This window comes from Salvelinus fontinalis, chromosome 13, assembly GCF_029448725.1.
Source record: "Salvelinus fontinalis isolate EN_2023a chromosome 13, ASM2944872v1, whole genome shotgun sequence".
NCBI classification, from domain to species: Eukaryota; Metazoa; Chordata; class Actinopteri; order Salmoniformes; family Salmonidae; genus Salvelinus; species Salvelinus fontinalis.
Genome location: NC_074677.1, coordinates 4,084,466 through 4,104,105, shown reverse-complemented (window position 1 = coordinate 4,104,105; position 19,640 = coordinate 4,084,466). Strand labels below are relative to the sequence as shown.

The 19,640-nt window shown below is 45.7% G+C and overlaps 1 protein-coding gene across 5 annotated transcripts in view; it reads left to right on the top strand.

The window, feature by feature from the left end:
- afap1l1b (actin filament associated protein 1-like 1b) overlaps nucleotides 1-19,640 on the top strand; it is a 34,156-nt gene that overhangs the window by 10,556 nt on the left and 3,960 nt on the right. For 2 of the 5 annotated variants that reach the window (XM_055941469.1, XM_055941470.1), the window contains exons 2-13: nucleotides 10,570-10,695; nucleotides 11,187-11,270; nucleotides 11,401-11,480; nucleotides 11,574-11,757; nucleotides 11,957-12,055; nucleotides 12,175-12,389; nucleotides 12,566-12,838; nucleotides 13,649-13,763; nucleotides 14,425-14,580; nucleotides 15,403-15,614; nucleotides 15,752-15,897; nucleotides 16,149-16,221. In XM_055941469.1, the coding sequence (XP_055797444.1) occupies nucleotides 10,570-10,695; nucleotides 11,187-11,270; nucleotides 11,401-11,480; nucleotides 11,574-11,757; nucleotides 11,957-12,055; nucleotides 12,175-12,389; nucleotides 12,566-12,838; nucleotides 13,649-13,763; nucleotides 14,425-14,580; nucleotides 15,403-15,614; nucleotides 15,752-15,897; nucleotides 16,149-16,221 (1,763 nt within the window). Of the gene's footprint in view, nucleotides 1-6,659; nucleotides 7,010-10,569; nucleotides 10,696-11,186; nucleotides 11,271-11,400; nucleotides 11,481-11,573; nucleotides 11,758-11,956; nucleotides 12,056-12,174; nucleotides 12,390-12,565; nucleotides 12,839-13,648; nucleotides 13,764-14,424; nucleotides 14,581-15,402; nucleotides 15,615-15,751; nucleotides 15,898-16,148; nucleotides 16,222-19,640 lie in introns of those variants that run through there. The other 3 variants (XM_055941471.1, XM_055941468.1, XM_055941467.1) reach the window with 3 other exon arrangements.

Sequence of the window (19,640 nt, the reverse complement as noted above, 5' to 3'; positions counted from 1 at the left end):
CAATCTTGGTTTCATCAAACCAGAATATCTTCTTTCTCATGGTCTGAGAGTCTTTGGTGGCTTTTGGAAAACTCCAAGGAAGCTTTCATGTGTCTTCTACTGAGGAGGGGCTTCCGTCTGGCCACTCTGCCATAAAGTCCTGACTAGTGGAGTACTGCAGAGATGGTTGTCCTTCTGGAAGGTTCTTCCATCTCCACAGAGGAACTCTGGATCTCTGTCAGAGTGACCATCGGGATCTTGGTCACCTCCCTGACCAAGGCCCTTCTCCCCCAATTGCTCAGTTTGGCCGGGCGACCGGCCAAACTTCTTCGATTTAAGATTGATGGAGGCCACTGTGTTCTTGGGGACCTTCAATGCTGCAGACATTTTTTGGTACCCTTCCCCAGAGCTGTGCCTCGACACAATCCTGTCTCAGAGCTCTACGGACAATTCCTTCGACCTCACGGCTTGGTTTTTGCTCTGACATGCACTGTCAACTCTGGGACCTTATAGACAGGTGTGTGTCTTTCCAAATCAAATTTTGCAAACATTTCTAGAAACCTGTTTTCGCTTTGTCATTATGGGGTACTGTGTGTAGATTGATGAGAAAAAATATGATTTAATACATTTTAGAATAAGGCTGTAACGTAACAAAATGTGGAAAAAGTCAAGGGGTCTGAATACTTTCTGAATGCACTGTACATAGGGCAGCAGCCTCTAAGGTGCAGGGTTGAGTAACCGGGTGGTAACCGGCTAGTGACTAAGTTCAAGACAGGATACTGGGTGGAGCTAGTGATGGCTATTTAACAGTCTGATGACCTTGAGAAAGAAGCTGTTTTTTCAGTCTCTCTGTCCCAGTTTTGATGCACCTGTACTGACCTCGCCTTCTGGATGATAGAGGGGTGAACAGGAAGTGGCTCGGGTGGTTGTTGTCCTTGATGATCTTTTTGGCCTTGCTGTGACATCGGTTGGTGTAGGTGTCCTGTAGAACAGGCATTATGCACCCGGTGATGCGTTGTGCAGACCTCACCATCCTCTGGAGAGCCTTACGGTTGCGGGCGGTGTAGCTGTCGTACCAGGCGGTGATACAGCCTGACAGAATGCTCTCAGTTGTACGTTTGTGAGGGTCTCAGCTGTCTTAAAGATATGTGGGTTTTTTGGTAACGGAATTACAATTTCAAGGCAATGTTTCTTAAACTTACAGAAGGCAGAAAAATGGTTCCAAAACTAAATATAAGTGTTGATATTACCTGGCAGGGGTTTTTACTTCAACATTTATTGTGTTTTGATGCATTTCTAATATAAAAAATATATAAAAATTCCGGTTGATGTTTTCTAAGACCCCTTTTCCATCTGTTTGACCAGAAATCAAATGTAAAATGGTTGAGAAGTGTGTGTGTGTGTGTGTGTGTGTGTATATACCTTAATTTCCAAAGAACAGCTTTTAATTTAACACAGGATTTGACATGCTGCTATGAACTTCACGTTGGTGCTCATTGGTCATTTCACATGGAAACGACCTAAAGCAGCTGCTGCCCCAGGATCTCCCAGACTGGCTGACACACTTCCCAGAGATGTCCGAGCAGAGGGCGCGGTGGAGTGGGCGTCTGGGCGAGAGGGGTGTGGGGCTGGATGTTTGAGGGTGTTGCATGGGAAACAGGGCGAGCGGGTCCCTCTCTGGCCCTGGCAGTAGGGGTTCAGACAGACAAGTGACCCCTGGAGACACGGGGCAGTGGAGTTGTGATTTCACCCCACACCGCTCCAATAACACACACATCCTACAGCACCGCTCCACTAACACACACATCCTACAGCACCGCTGCAATAACACACACATCCTACAGCACCGCTCCAATAACACACACATCCTACAGCACCGCTGCAATAACACACACATCCTACAGCACCGCTCCAATAACACACACATCCTACAGCACCGCTCCAATAACACACACATCCTACAGCACCGCTGCAATAACACACACATCCTACAGCACCGCTCCAACAACACACACATTCTACAGCACCGCTCCAACAACACACACATCCTACAGCACCGCTGCAATAACACACACATCCTACAGCACCGCTGCAATAACACACACATCCTACAGCACCGCTGCAATAACACACACATCCTACAGCACCGCTGCAATAACACACACATCCTACAGCACCGCTCCAATAACACACACATCCTACAGCACCGCTGCAATAACACACACATCCTACAGCACCGGTCCACTAACACACACATCCTACAACACCGCTCCAACAACACACACATCCTACAGCACCGCTGCAATAACACACACATCCTACAGCACCGGTCCACTAACACACACATCCTACAGCACCGCTCCACTAACACACACATCCTACAGCACCGCTCCACTAACACACACATCCTACAGCACCGCTCGCATAACACACACATCCTACAGCACCGCTGCAATAACACACACATCCTACAGCACCGCTCCAACAACACACACATCCTACAGCACCGCTCGCATAACACACACATCCTACAGCATCGCTCCACTAACACACACATCCTACAGCACCGCTCCAATAACACACACATCCTACAGCACCGCTCCACTAACACACACATCCTACAGCACCGCTCCACTAACACACACATCCTACAGCACCGCTCCACTAACACACACATCCTACAGCACCGCTCCAATAACACACACATCCTACAGCACCGATGCAACAACACACATCCTACAGCACCGCTCCACTAACACACACATCCTACAGCACCGCTCCACTAACACACACATCCTACAGCACCGCTTCAATAACACACACATCCTACAGCACCGCTCCACTAACACACACATCCTACAGCACCGCTGCAATAACACACACATCCTACAGCACCGCTCCACTAACACACACATCCTACAGCACCGCTCCAATAACACACACATCCTACAGCACCGCTCCGATAACACACACATCCTACAGCACCGCTCCAATAACACACACATCCTACAGCACCGCTCCAACAACACACACATCCTACAGCACCGCTCCAACAACACACACATCCTACAGCACCGCTCCAATAACACACACATCCTACAGCACCGCTCACATAACACACACATCCTACAGCACCGCTGCAATAACACACACATCCTACAGCACCGCTCCACTAACACACACATCCTACAGCACCGCTCCACTAACACACACATCCTACAGCACCGCTCCACTAACACACACATCCTACAGCACCGCTCCACTAACACACACATCCTACAGCACCGCTCCACTAACACACACATCCTACAGCACCGCTCCACTAACACACACATCCTACAGCACCGCTCCACTAACACACACATCCTACAGCACCGCTCGCATAACACACACATCCTACAGCACCGCTGCAATAACACACACATCCTACAGCACCGCTCCAACAACACACACATCCTACAGCACCGCTGCAATAACACACACATCCTACAGCACCGCTCGCATAACACACACATCCTACAGCACCGCTCCACTAACACACACATCCTACAGCTCCGCTCCACTAACACACACATCCTACAGCACCGCTCCACTAACACACACATCCTACAGCACCGCTGCAATAACACACACATCCTACAGCACCGCTGCAATAACACACACATCCTACAGCACCGCTCCACTAACACACACATCCTACAGCACCGCTGCAATAACACACACATCCTACAGCACCGCTCCACTAACACACACATCCTACAGCACCGCTCCACTAACACACACATCCTACAGCACCGCTCGCATAACACACACATCCTACAGCACCGCTGCAATAACACACACATCCTACAGCACCGCTCCAACAACACACACATCCTACAGCACCGCTGCAATAACACACACATCCTACAGCACCGCTCGCATAACACACACATCCTACAGCACCGCTCCACTAACACACACATCCTACAGCACCGCTCCAACAACACACACATCCTACAGCACCGCTGCAACAACACACACATCCTACAGCACCGCTGCAACAACACACACATTCTACAGCACCGCTCCACTAACACACACATCCTACAGCACCGCTGCAACAACACACACATTCTACAGCACCGCTCCAACAACACATACATCCTACAGCACCGCTCCACTAACACACACATCCTACAGCACCGCTCTGCTTCTGCTCCCATTTTTCTCTTTCCTCCTACAGTATGTCTATGCTCTCTCGCTCGACTAGCTCTCTAGCGAGAGATAATGATCACACACATCTATGTTGTTTAGCAGCAGAAATACAGGTTTTTATTATTTTGTTTGGGTCCATTTCCTTGTTTTCAAGAGGAAGGAAACCAACCATTCTCCGTGGAAACCATCTGCTGCCCTTTTTTAAACGTCTCTCAATGAATTAGAGATTCAATCTGCTGCCCTTTTTAAACGTCTCTCAATGAATTAGAGATTCAATCTGCTGCCCTTTTTAAACGTCTCTCAATGAATTAGAGATTCAATCTGCTGCCTTTTTTAAACGTCTCTCAATGAATTAGAGATTCAATCTGCTGCCCTTTTTAAACGTCTCTCAATGAATTAGAGATTCAATCTGCTGCCCTTTTTAAACGTCTCTCAATGAATTAGAGATTCAATCTGCTGACTATGAGAAAATGAGTCAGCATTCATTAGCTACACGTACAGTTTCTCTAAAGTGACGCTCAAATAACAAGATCACAAGTCTTTAACAAAAAATGGGGAAACAACCAGAGCAGTGAGGCTGCTTCATGTGAAGCTCTCTGCTATGTCTGAGTGTTGAGGCTAGTCACGTGACGTGCTGTACTGCTGTGAGTGCATTGGCAGGTATTTTGCTCAGTTCAGTCGGTGGCTCTCTGGGGTCTCCACGGTTTCCTAGTGTGTCCAGCCTAGTGTGTCCAGTCTCCACGGTTTCCTAGTGTGTCCACACTGACACGTCCACCATGAGGACGTGTCAGTGTGGTGAGCAGAGAGGGAGACGGAGAGAGGCAGAAGAGTCAAGGTCACTGGATCAGCCGCACCCCCCGGATATCCCCTCTGGAGGGAAGAACCCAACCCAACACTATTCCTGTTGAATGGAAACCTTTTACTGACTGACTATGCATGTATTGAGACTTCCATTGTGGTTTCTTTGATATCATCCAGTGATGTCATTTAATTGCCAGCCCCCCCCCCCCTCCCTCCCCCCGCCAATCCCTTTCAGCAGTTTCCACCTCTAGACACTAAGGTTGCAAAGGAAGGGTATATACTGGAAACGTTTACCAGTGAACTACCAACATTTTTGTATCTTTCAAGGATTTTATGTATTTTATCTCACAACATCTAGTTGCCCTTTTTAAAGGTACTTCACATTTGTACAGGTGTCTGTAATTATCTCTGGCCCTCTGTGTGGCCTTATCACATGGAAAATATGTCAAATAATTCAGTAAGATTTTCAAATAAAAATTGAATGACAAAGCTGTAAAGCATTATCCTAAATGTAAATGAATACTTTTGTTTAATGAAGGTTTCAACATGAAATATCCTTTATATATATATATATATCCTTTTTTTTCACATTTATTTTACTATGTTTAGTATGTGTATGTTGTCAATGTTTTGGTGTCAAAATGGTGGCAGCTGTGAAGGTCAATAGTTGGAAGAGTTGCAGAGTTAATTGTAAATAATACCATTGTTGATTAGATGCTTTTTTTTTCATTAATTAGGCAATTTCCTTTTTAACCATATGGTCTATCTACTAGAAACTCATGGAGACGGATAGAAAAAATTAATACTATATATATGAATAAATTGCTTAAGTGCCTCAAGATTATCAAAGTTATGATAGATTCTCTGTTAATTACCAAAATTACTGACGATTCTGGTAACATTGGTAAACTACCGGTAGGTTTACAATCGTACTAGAGACCCAACCCTGAGAAGTGGAACCCCTCAAAGACAAGTAGATGAAATTTAAAGATTGTGTGTGACGTCTCAGATGGGCAGAGACTGACTGACAGAGAGACTGACTGACAGAGAGACAGAGTGACTGACAGAGAGACAGAGTGACTGACAGAGAGACAGAGTGACTGACAGAGAGACAGAGTGACTGACAGAGAGACAGAGTGACTGACAGAGAGACAGAGTGACTGACAGAGAGACAGAGTGACTGACAGAGTGACTGACAGAGAGACAGAGTGACTGACAGAGAGACAGAGTGACTGACAGAGAGACAGAGTGACTGACAGAGTGACTGACAGAGTGACTGACAGAGAGACAGAGTGACTGACAGAGAGACAGAGTGACTGACAGAGAGACAGAGTGACTGACAGAGAGACAGAGTGACTGACAGAGAGACAGAGTGACTGACAGAGAGACAGAGTGACTGACAGAGTGACTGACAGAGTGACTGACAGAGAGACAGAGAGACTGACTGACAGAGAGACAGAGAGACTGACTGACAGAGAGACAGAGAGACTGACTGACAGAGAGACAGAGAGACTGACTGACAGAGAGACAGAGAGACTGACTGACAGAGAGACTGACTGACAGAGAGACTGACTGACAGAGAGACTGACTGACAGAGAGACTGACTGACAGAGAGACTGACTGACAGAGAGACAGAGTGACTGACTGACAGAGAGACAGAGTGACTGACAGAGAGACAGAGTGACTGACTGACAGAGAGACAGAGTGACTGACTGACAGAGAGACAGAGTGACTGACTGACAGAGAGACAGAGTGACTGACTGACAGAGAGACTGACTGACAGAGAGACGAAGTAGAGCGAGTAGAGGAGTGGGGGTGTAACAGCAGGAGAGTAAATTCTTTGAGCCCAGCCTACTAGATACCACAATACCAGGGTAGGAGCGAGCGAGGGAGTGAGTTAAATGACTGTGTGTTGAGAGCTCTGCAATCATCCAGAGACGAGCACAGCTGATGTGTGGATTACCACAGCAGTTCTCACTGGAGCTGTTTTTGGAAAATGGTGGGCTTTCTTCATCTTCAGCTGTTGAAGCCGGTAAGCAACCAAATCGACTGCATGCTTGTATTATACTGTCTTGGCAGCCTCTCTCTTAGTGGGCTGTGTGGGTTGTGTTTGTCCTAGTCTCTCAGGACTGTAACATTTGAATTGGAGATGGTGTAGATAATGTGATTTGTCTTATGGTTGGTTCTACTGAGTACTGGATCTCCACTTCCTGACAATTGAGAAAACATCCACACATCATCTCTGAAAGTTGACCCTGACTACTTTTCGGACAGTTGTGTTTTGACAGGGCCAGTTCATTTCCATTCCTTGGTATTTCAGAGGGGATTTGTTATTACAGAGATGTTTATTGTGACCGACCGCCTCGTTTCCGTCTTATGTAGCAAAATTTGAAATTGTGTTTTTTTACATTGAATAAAAGTAGATTCAAAGCTAGAAAATGGTATATCATACACAGCAGTCGAGGAACAAATGGGAAAGTAGTTCAGCTTTGAAAATTGATCAACTTTTGCGAAAATGGCTTTTGAATGTTTTGGGCCACCTACTGGAGAGCTCTTCTTTGTCTACACCTATTAAGTATTGTTCACACCCTCTTAAGCCTTAGCCCCATCCATCTCTTTAAGGATACATGTGAGGCCATGTGCTAAACAGTGAGTACGGTAGTGTACTACCAAAGATTTCAAGACTCGAGACTGGTTTCTACTACGTCTATTGACATGTCTGTACACAGTTGTCGCAATGACATCACGAACATCAAACTTGTCATTGTTGTTATGAAACAGTATAAACACAAAAACGACAGGCTGCATGACATCAGCAGCACGGTGGTCCAAAACAGCATAACTGGTGAATTTCAACACCAATAAACCCATTAGTTTAAACATGTATTATGTATATGTCAATCTAACAAACCAGGCAACTAAAAGCAACTTTCTAAACCATGTTTTTGTTTAGTTTCTAGCTTGTTAGAAGGTGTAAACGGTACAATGAAATGGTTGCTTGCATAGTGGAGTCTTTTGTTTAGACATGTAGCTAGCTAGCTAAACAATGAACCATAATCCCAACTCCTAACGTTACTATCCTCCATGTATCTACAGTTAGCTAAAGCTAACCAACTAGCTAAGTTCAATTTTAGCTAGCTAGCTAACATTAGGCTATAACTAGCAATACAAATTTCTCTGAGATACGGATGACATTAATACACAGATCATACACATAATGCTAGTGAGCCAGCCAGCTAACGTTAGCTAGCTAACAGTACGCTTTTACTTGCAATAAATTACTTTCTGGCAAAATTTAGAAACGTAAAATATCTGAAAATGTAGCTAGCTAGACTCTCTTACCCGTATACATGGATGAACGCTTCTCCCTCTGTCACGGTTGTCACGGTTGCCCTTAGCTTGGATGTCATAAGGTGAATGCACCAATTTGTAAGTCGCTCTGGATAAGAGCGTCTGCTAAATGACTTAAATGTAATGTTAAATGTTAGCTTGAAGATGTAATCCAGACAGGTGTTTTATACAACCGCCTTCTGTGTTCTATTTTCGACTCCCTCCACATTTGCAATCAAATGCCTCCTTAGCTATCATATTGTGAAGATCATATTGTGAAGAGCCTTAGCAACAGTTGTGCAGATATCTTTCAAAAAAGCTGCTTTAGAAAGGATTACCTACACATACAAAGCCGCTCATGGTATAGACAGAAGCGTGCTACGTGGCAGACCAATCCGAACTCATCTCTCGGCATGTCCAGCCGATCCATTATCTCAGCCAATCATAAGCTGACCAGGAAACCTCTGACTTTCTGACCAGCCCAGACGTTGCGGCACCCCACTTCTAAACAACTCTAACTGGACTGTATTCAGAGGGTTGTGAAGTCATCTGAAATCACAGTGGCTGTGCTGAACTTGTTTACTCTTGTTTGATAGGTAAGGGTTGTATGGTGTTATTACAGAGTAACTTCTGCAACAAAGGCAGGAAACCAAGAAAGCAGACATTTTCCAATGGGATTCTGAGAGGTCATGTCTGTGCTAACATAACCTTACAGTTAGCCTTGTTTCTACATGAAGACCTCTGCTCACAAAGCACTTCAGGGCTACGTTTTGAAGCTGATCGGTTTGTTGCTGTGGGTGGAGAAATAAAACACCTAGACCGACAGGTAGAGACAACAACCTTCGGCACTAAAGCTACAACAACAGGCCCGTGTTCTACTGAAAACTTGTGTCCAGGAAAAACATCTCTCACTTCCAGAGACCTCAAAGACAAACAGGTAGGCCTAGTCCTGAGATTACTGCCTACAAAGTCATCGGTGTCTCGTGTGTGTGTGTGTGTGTGTGTGTGTGTGTGTGTGTGTGTGTGTGTGTGTGTGTGTGTGTGTGTGTGAGAGAGAGATGCTCCTCTCCAGGGGAGCCCCAGTGCCTGGTGGTACGGCAATCTCCTCTCAGCTCCAGGAATGCCCCACTACAGATAAGATAAATAACTTATCACCAGGGGAGCTGTTAAACAGATGTTTCTATGTAATGAAATGGTCCTGTCATGGGTTTGAGGGTGCTGTGCTGGGACCCTCTCATCACAATGCCAGGAAGATAGGTTGATAAATCAAATCTCAAATGTTATTGGTCGCATACACATATTTAACAGATGGTATTGGTCGCATACACATATTTAGCAGATGTTATTGGTCGCATACACATATTTAGCAGATGTTATTGCGGGTGTAGGGAAATGCTTGTGTTCCTAGCTCCAACAGTGCAGTAATATCTAACAATTAGAGTTTTACACATGGAAAACATTATCTTGAGGTTGATATGTGGAAATATATCTTTCTTTGGACACTTGAGTTCTGCAGGGATTGACATTAGCTAAGGGTTGCTCTATCGCCTGGGGCAAGGGACCTGAGCAGTTATGAAGTTGAGTCTGAATGCAAAGAATTGCAGTGGTCTGGTCTTTCTGGTTCCTCCCCTGTGTGTAGGTGAAAATACTTTCCATTTCCGGACAGGTGATCATCGGACTTATTTAGGGCAACAAAAAGGAACTCCTGACTTGTCCAATGGGAGAGAGCCTTCCAGACCGTAATGTCAATCCCTGGTTCTGCTTTTGTGACAGGCTGATGAAACTCTATCACACCTGTTTATTGCATTAAGCTGCCAGATCCCACATTGTGATTATTTTGTCTGGGTTCTTCCAGACGCAGGCCAATCCAACCAGATGTCTGAGGTTAGCTCCACCCATAACCACTTGTGTTGTCAGCACAGTTGAATAGGGCCTCAGCATATTATGAAGCGAGCTTGATTGCTGAGTTGGAAAGCAGTAGTAATGAACTAACCCTTTATACATTCTTACCAGCGCTGACTTTACTGATAGTTACTTTGAGGAAAAATGTACTTACTATGACTCTCTGTGATATATGGTTGTTTCAATTAGCTATCTAAGTCCATCTGCTAAATGACTAAAATGTAAAAGTAATGAGTCTTTACCATCACCATTGATAGATTTGCTCAGGAATTGACATCATATTGTAGAATTACTTGAAACTGTCACTCATTGTTTCAAACATGACCTGTGACCTGTGTTGTTCTTCTTCTCTCCCCGCAGCGATGGAGCACCTGGTGAGTGAGCTGAACATGCTGCTGAAGCTGCTGGACCATGAGAGTGTGAGCGAGGCCACAACGGAGAAGATGAGCGCGATCCGGAGCCTGCTGGGGCAGCTGCAGCCATCAGGTAGAGGTGTGTGTGTGTGTGTGTGTGTGTGTGTGTGTGTGTGTGTGTGTGTGTGTGTGTGTGTGTGTGTGTGTGTGTGTGTGTGTGTGTGTGTGTGTGTGTGTGTGTGTGTGTGTGTGTGTGTGTGTGTGTTTAACTATTCTTGTGGGGACCAGAAGTCCCTACAAGAATAGTAAACGAACAAAAAGTTGACCAGCTGGGGACATTTTGTTAGTCCCCACAAGGTCAAATGCTATTTCTAGGGGGTTTAGGGTTAAGGTTAGAATTAGTGTTAGGGTTAGAATTAAGTTAAATATTAAGGTTAGGAGCTAGGGTTAGGATAAAGGTTAGGGTAAGAGTACGATTTAGGGTTAGGGGTTAGGGAAAATAGGATTTTGAATGGGACTGAATTGTATGTCCCCGCAAGGTTAGCTGTACAAGACTGTGTGTGTGTGAGAGAGGGCATGGAGAGTGTGTTTATTTATTTATTTACATTCTCTTCTCTGTTAAAGTGAATGGATCAGACTTCATATACATGAACACTTCCCTTTACGGAAATGGCACCAGCTTTGTGGAATCCCTGTTTGAGGAATTTGGTGAGTTAAATACCATGTCTGTATTATTTCATATAGAAGAATAAGGACTTTCTAGACGATTCTAGTATAGAGTAAACAACGATATGAACAGTCATTCTTTAGTGATGTGTATATTACATTGTCCCAACAGACCTGAATGAGCTCAGTGCCTCCCCAGAAGAACAGAAGGAACCGGTAGAGGAGGAAACCCCTAAAATACCGCCCTCTAAAGTGAGCCTTTTTTGACAGTACTGTATAAATGCATCAGAACTTTGTCAATAACACTTTTGTTTATTGAATTTCTCCTAACGTTAATTCCCCCAGAGTCCCACTGACACCCCGCCTCCTCTGCCAACCACCCCTCCCCCAGAGGACTATTATGAGGAGGCAGGGCCCCTGGATCCAGGCACGGTGACCCAATACATCACAACCAACATCACCAAACGCAGTCACACGTCCTCCCTGCCGTCACATATTCATAACCACCCCAACTCACTGTCCATACACGGTACACAACACGAGAGAATGGAGGGGGAGGACAGGCTCGTAGTAATGGATGGAACCGTATCAAACGCATGCGTTTGTGTCAATACCGTTCCGTTCATTACTATGAGCCTGTCCTCATCAGTTAAGGTGCCACCAGCCTACTGTGCTACACACTCTTACTGTTTGGTTATCTCTGATCTGTGTCCCCTGCTTCCTTCTAGTCTGCGCAAGTCCCCCAAATTCCATTGAAGATGCATATTATGAGGATGCTGACAATAATTACCCCACCACCCAAATCAATGGCCCGCACAAGAACTCATGTGAGTATGAATGAAATCATAGCAGCCGCTTGAGATCAATGTGTACTTGATGCTACTACATCTGTATGTTCTGAGGGGAGGAGGAACCACCTTATCCGTTGTCCTTTGTTGTTCTCCAGACGCTGATTCAGATGCGCTGAGCAGCTCCTATGAATCGTATGATGAAGAGGATGAGGAGGCGAAGGGCCAGGACAGGACTAGTCAGAGGTGGCAGTCAGAGGAGAACTCTGTGGGCCCCATGAAGGATTGTCGTATCTGTGCCTTTCTGCTGCGCAAGAAACGCTTCGGCCAATGGGCCAAACAGTTGACGGTCGTCCGTGACAACAGATTACAGGTAGGGCAACTGGGCCTTTTCTGCAGTCTGTGTTTATTATTAAAAGTTTATTACACATCAGGCCTGATCTAATTGAGACACATTTAGATATTAGGAGTGATCTGCAGTAAAGTGTTTTTAAAGTCAATTGTAATATAAAGAAATAAACAACAGTTTTTCTGTGTCTTCCTCTGCAGTGCTACAAGAGCATCAAAGACAGAAGCCCTCACATTGAGCTGCCGCTGAACCTGTGTAACGTCATCTACATTCCCAAAGAGGCACGCCGCAAGAAACACGAGCTGCGTTTCTCCCTGCCTGGTGGAGAGGCCTTGGTGCTGGCTGTCCAGAGCAAGGAGCAGGCGGAGCGATGGCTCAAGGTGATCCGGGAGGTGGCCAGTCAAGCCACCAGCAGTGAAGGATTAGAGGGCTCATCCTCTCCTATGATCCAGAGGAAGATAGAGCTGGACAAGGTGCGTCTCCCTTCAGTAACCCTGCTAGATACCGTACTCAGTCTATAGGCCTGTAACCCAACACAGCCTTCTGTGTCTGCACTGCACAGACCCTATGGGCCCTTTGTCCTCTTTCACTCCAACTGACTCAGACAACCTGGGACTGGTGTTTTCACAAGCTATGTTTTACACACTGCACATAACCATGCTACAGTAAGTAACCAGAGAGAATGAAAGCAGTTCATTAAATAACCAGACAGGTCAGACAGGCAGACAGACGTCCACCCTGTTTGACCCCCCATCACCTTCTAATGTATCACTACCTGATCTGTATCAGTTCATTGATAGTGTGTTTACTCAGAGAAGGGGTTGATGCTCTAATGCTGCCTTCGGACTGTTAAAAACAGCTGACTGTGAATAGTCTAGTAATCAGCAACTGAAACTCCACATAGAGGAAAACAGAGCCATTCTATTATAGCCTAAATGTATGGCTGTGGACAGAGGGACTGTGGAACCCCTTTCAGGATTATTCTAAGACGGTAATGGTTTTTTTTCAAGCAGTGTACCGCAGTGTGTATGTCCTAGCTGGAAATCTTTCTCTCATTGCTGTGTGTGTGTGTGTGTGTGTGTGTGTGTGTGTGTGTGTGTGTGTGTGTGTGTGTGTGTGTGTGTGTGTGTGTGTGTGTGTGTGTGTGTGTGTGTGTGTGTGTGTGTGTGTGTGTGTGTGTGTGTGTGTGTGTGTGTGTGTGTGTGTGTGTGTGTGTTACATGGATGTGTGTGTTCCAACTAACCTAATCCCCCCCCCCCCCCCCCCCCCTGTCTTCTCTCTAGTTACTAGGAGCTGACAAGCACACTGTAGTGTTGGTTGACAAGCACACCTCTGACTCTGACAGTGTGGCCACAGGTGACAACCTGCCCTCTGGTCAGCTCCGTGACAACTGTGAAGGTTAGGCCCCAATCTGCCTCAACATACCTGAACTTCCCTGGGTGTCTGGTTTCTACTGTTCTACTGTAGCTTTGTGTTTTACTAGTCTGCATTCTGAGATTCAAAAGACCACTTTTAGATACTCCATGTCATTTTTATTTTTATTTTAGAATCTTTTTTAAAACTGAGGCACAGGCCCAAGCAGATTGAAATGGAACATATATATATATATGTATGGCAGTGGCTTTGCCAACCTAAAGACGGAGGAAAACATAGGGAATGAGAAAGTAGAGTGATCTATGTTCCTGAGTCAGAAGAGGGGTCAACGTTTGGATGTTTTACCTAAAGCAGATAAAAGACAGAGGAAGTGTGGCCCGGAGCAGAACCATCCTTCCTGCCCTCTTCCTGCCTTTGTCTCACAATGACATCATAGGACATACGTACACAAGGCAGAGAGGTAGCGCCTGGTCGACAGAGCCCTGGGACTTCAAAACAAATTTTTTAGAAGCAATGAACTACATTTGCCTACATTGTTCAATTGCCAATACTGTGTGCCACATTGGAACATGAGCCTCCATTAAATAGCTAACATAAACAGGCCCTTTCAAACACACAATACATGATCTAGTAAATGACTCTTTTGTAAATGACTCTGTGCTGACTCCGGTGTGTTTCTGTTTAGGGAAGGGGAAGAGGGGGGCGTTTTCAGAGCTGACGGGGTCTATGAGCAGAGCGGCTGGACGGAAGATCACCAGGATCATCAGTTTCTCTAAGAAGAAGCCTCCTCTCCCAGGAGACACTCTGTCCTCCTACCACCATGACGACAACCCTCGCTGTGGTGAGCCCCCCCGCATCCATGTCATACATATATAGATTTTTTTAACCCCTTTTTCTCCCCAATTTTGTGGTATCCAAATGGAGTCTTGTCTCATCGCTGCAACTCCCGTACGGACTTGGGAGAGGCGAAGGTCGAGAGCCGTGAGTCCTCCGAAACACAACCCAACCAAGTCGCACTGCTTCTTGACACAATGCCCACTTAACCTGGAAGCCAGCCGCACCAATGTCTCGGAGGAAACATCGTACACCTGGCGACCGTTTCAGCGTGCACTGCGTCCTGCCCGCCACAGGAGTCGCTCGTGCGCGATGGGACAAGGACGTCCCTGCCGGCCAAACCCTCCCCTAACCAGGACGACGCTGGGCCAATTGTGCGCCGCCCCATGGGTCTCCCGGTCGCGGCCAGCTGCGACAGAGCTTGGACTCAAATCCAGAATCTCTAGTGGCACAGCTATATATATATAAATGCATCATAAAAAAATTATAAACATTCCAACCTGAATGTCAATGTATCATCTGGTAAATAATGCTGCCAGAGATTGTGGTGCAATGCCTTAGACCACTGAGACAGAGCCTGGACTCTAACCCAGAATCTCCAGTGGCACAGCTAGCACTGAGATGCAATGCATTAGACCACTGCGTCTCTCGGGAGGCCATCCATGTCATATATGACATGTTCATCCCACAGTCATAATCTCTGGGCTGGTATTTAGTATGTTACTACTAGTCTGTTGTCTTCCCACCTTTTTAAAAGCTGTTATTTTATTTTCTACTGCTCCATGTAATTACCTTTTTCTGGAAAGTATTGATGTGTTCCTGTCCTCAGGTTATCTAAATCTACTGCTGAGCCAGTGTTGGAGGGAGAGATGGTGCTGTGTGAGGAGTGGAACACTGTACCTTCACAAAGACCGGGGCGACCTGAGTACTCATGTCAGAGCTGTGGTTCTCCATGGGGCTGAGGTCATACCTGGAGTAGGGCCCAAGCACCCCTTCGCCTTCCGCATCCTGCAAGGAGGCAACGAGGTGGCTGCCTTGGAGGTATGTTTGTGCGTGTATATGTAGCCCAATGTCCCCTGTCCCTTGACCAGTCTCTCCGGTCTGTCTCGTGGGTTCTAGTCCCCTTTGGGATTAGTGCCATGTGGTGATTGATGTAAGTGTCTCTGTCTGTCCAACAGGCCAGCTGTTCAGAAGAGATGGGCTGCTGGCTGGGGGTTCTGCTGGCAGAGTCTGGCTGTGCCACCAGCCCTGAGGCTTTGCACTACGACTATGTAGACGTGGACACCATCACTAGCATCACAGACGCAGCAAGACACTCCTTCCTGTGAGTCTGAGGCTGGGGTAATTTCCAAATGCTTAAGAGGCTTTATATTTTAAGGGGAGTACATTTACAATGCCAGATGGTCACGGGGGTAAATGCTTGTCTCTTTTGAAATGCTGAATCAGTTTTACCATTTGGAGGTTTTCATCAAGGTACCAACATTTTAGCACCGGTATTTTTACAATTCTACCAGGGTCTGTCTGCACAGTATGGTGGTTATGACATCACAATGCTAGCCTCTTCCTGTCCCATAGATGGGCTACCTCCTCCAGCAGCGCCTCGACAGACTCCAGAACGTATGACGAGGTTCCTTATGAGAGCATATTGGTGAGGAGATACGAATACTAAACATGTTTTAACTTGTTGACGCATCATAATGATGAACTTTAATTTCATTTCATTTTGAAAGTGGGAAAGCTCCACACCCTTGTTTTTTTGTGGGAAAGAAACCACATTTCAAGAAAAACAGGTTAACCAAACCCTATTGGCTGTGCACGAGACAGCAGTATACCAGCAACCTCTGAACTGTAGCAAAACAAAACAGGCTTCCTTTGGTTGAGATTCACATCTAAGGAATCCCCAGCTATGTGTTCACACCCATAACTGTAGCTGGAATCCTAAGGATCCAGTTGATGAATGATCTGTTCCTATATACTCCCATATCTCTCCACAGAATCAGGGAGTAGGAGTCAAAGGGATTTTAATTCTACAGCATTCTGAAGGCCTGCTGAATGCCGATAGGCTCCTCTGTGGGTATGTGGGAGGGTATAGACGACACTCCAGGGATGTGCTCTGAAAGTACTTTACTTTTTATATAACTTTACTATTTATAATGTTTTTCTTTTACTCCAAACATTTTCTGAAAACGAAATGTACTCATTACATTTTGAATGCTTAGCAGGACAGGACAATGGTCCAATTCACACACTTATCAAGAGAACATCCCTGGTCATCTACTGCCTCTGATCTGGCGGACTCACTAAACACACATGCTTCATTTGTAAATTATGTCTGAATGTTGGGGTGTGCCCCTGGCTAAAAAAAAAAACAAGAATATCGTGCCATCTGGTTTGCTTGATATATGGAATTTGAAATGATGTATACTTTTGACACTTAACTCTCTCTCTCTCTCTCTCTCTCTCTCTCTCTCTCTCTCTGTCTCTCTCTCTCTCTCTCTGTCTCTCTCTGTCTCTCTCTGTCTCTCTCTGTCTCTCTCTGTCTCTCTCTGTCTCTCTCTCTGTCTCTCTCTCTGTCTCTCTCTGTCTCTCTCTGTCTCTCTCTCTGTCTCTCTCTCTGTCTCTCTCTCTGTCTCTCTCTCTGTCTCTCTCTCTGTCTCTCTCTCTGTCTCTGTGTGTGTGTGGTTAGGCCTAAGCTTCTCTTCCTTTATTTATACAGTACAAGTCAAATGTTTGGACACCAACTCATTCAAGGGTTTTTCTTTATTTTTTTACTATTTTCTACATTGTAGAATAATAGTGAAGACATCAAAACTATGAAATAACACACATGGAGTCATGTAGTAACCAAAAAAGACCGCAATGGAAATAAGTCTCCGACTTTATTGTGCAATCCCGGTCTCTTTAAAAAAATCTTTGTGTATATACTTATTTTTTAAACTGACAACTAAAATCAATCCAAACTGTTTAGCGGCCAATTGATGAATGGAAAAAGACATCTGTTACAAAACACAAATGTTTAATGACATTCTGAGATTGTCAAGCCAAGCCTTCGATACTGGGTAAATCTACAAGGTAGGGAGGGATGTATTTTCTGTTTGTCGAGATTGACATAATCTATGTATTATGTTGTTGAAAACGGAAACCGAAGACTGTATGCTTTGTTTATTGGTTGTGTGGTGCATTGACACAGAAACCTGTTGGTGGAAAGTTTGTTGCGTGTGTTTTATATAATTGTAGATATGGCATCAAAATGTTGAAAATCTGATTCCCCCCTAGCTGATCATTGTCTGCAGACGACTCTGATTGTAGTATACTGAAACAGGCAGGGAGAGGGAGCTCATCTGTGGTGGTCGGTGAATCTTCTGGCCCGTAGACCTGCGTGGAAATTGACTGTGCCACAAAAGCGTGCTGAAGTGGCAAAGTCGATATCCACATTTTTAAACACACAGTCGCTACAGTTATTTCTTTTTGAGTTAATTCTATGAGGCGGGGTGGTGCATTTACTTTACAGTCCAAGACGAAGGTCATGTGAGGGGAAAAAAGTAGTACAGAGGTCTCACACAGCCCTGACGTGTTTGGGAAAACTCATGACTCTTTGAGGGGAAATATGAATCATATCCAACTGTGTCGAGGCTTTTCTTTACTTCCCAAAATGTGTCTAAATCCAGCTTTCACTATTTGACTGTTATACTTTGTGATACATTTCTCAAATTCCAGTTTACTCAACTTGAAGTGGTTAGTTTATTTAACTTGTGGTCTAGTTTCTCAAACAGTAAGTTTTGCAATACCACACATTACATACCACACATTAGTGAGTTCATCTGTAGTATTACTCTCTCCTCCCTCATCTCTATCTCCTTCCTCTTCCCTTCTCTGCTCTGCCCTTCCCTTTCCTGCTCTACCACCATACCCTTTCCTGCTCTACCACCATACCCTTTCCTGCTCTACCACCATACCCTTTCCTGCTCTACCACCATACCCGTTCCTGCTCTACCATACCCTTTCCTGCTCTACCACCATACCCTTTCCTGCTCTACCACCATACCCTTTCCTGCTCTACCACCATACCCTTTCCTGCTCTACCACCATACCCTTTCCTGCTCTACCACCATACCCTTTCCTGCTCTACCACCATACCCTTTCCTGCTCTACCACCATACCCTTTCCTGCTCTACCATACCCTTTCCTGCTCTACCACCATACCCTTTCCTGCTCTACCATACCCTTTCCTGCTCTACCACCATACCCTTTCCTGCTCTACCATACCCTTTCCTGCTCTACCACCATACCCTTTCCTGCTCTACCATACCCTTTCCTGCTCTACCACCATACCCTTTCCTGCTCTACCACCATACCCGTTCCTGCTCTACCATACCCTTTCCTGCTCTACCACCATACCCTTTCCTGCTCTACCACCATACCCTTTCCTGCTCTACCACCATACCCTTTCTTGCTCTACCACCATACCCTTTCCTGCTCTACCACCATACCCTTTCCTGCTCTACCACCATACCCTTTCCTGCTCTACCACCATACCCTTTCCTGCTCTACCATACCCTTTCCTGCTCTACCACCATACCCTTTCCTGCTCTACCATACCCTTTCCTGCTCTACCACCATACCCTTTCCTGCTCTACCACCATACCCTTTCCTGCTCTACCACCATACCCTTTCCTGCTCTACCATACCCTTTCCTGCTCTACCACCATACCCTTTCCTGCTCTACCACCATACCCTTTCCTGCTCTACCACCATACCCTTTCCTGCTCTACCACCATACCCTTTCCTGCTCTACCATACCCTTTCCTGCTCTACCACCATACCCTTTCCTGCTCTACCACCATACCCTTTCCTGCTCTACCACCATACCCTTTCCTGCTCTACCACCATACCCTTTCCTGCTCTACCACCATACCCTTTCCTGCTCTACCACCATACCCTTTCCTGCTCTACCACCATACCCTTTCCTGCTCTACCATCATACCCTTTCCTGCTCTACCACCATACCCGTTCCTGCTCTACCATACCCTTTCCTGCTCTACCACCATACCCTTTCCTGCTCTACCA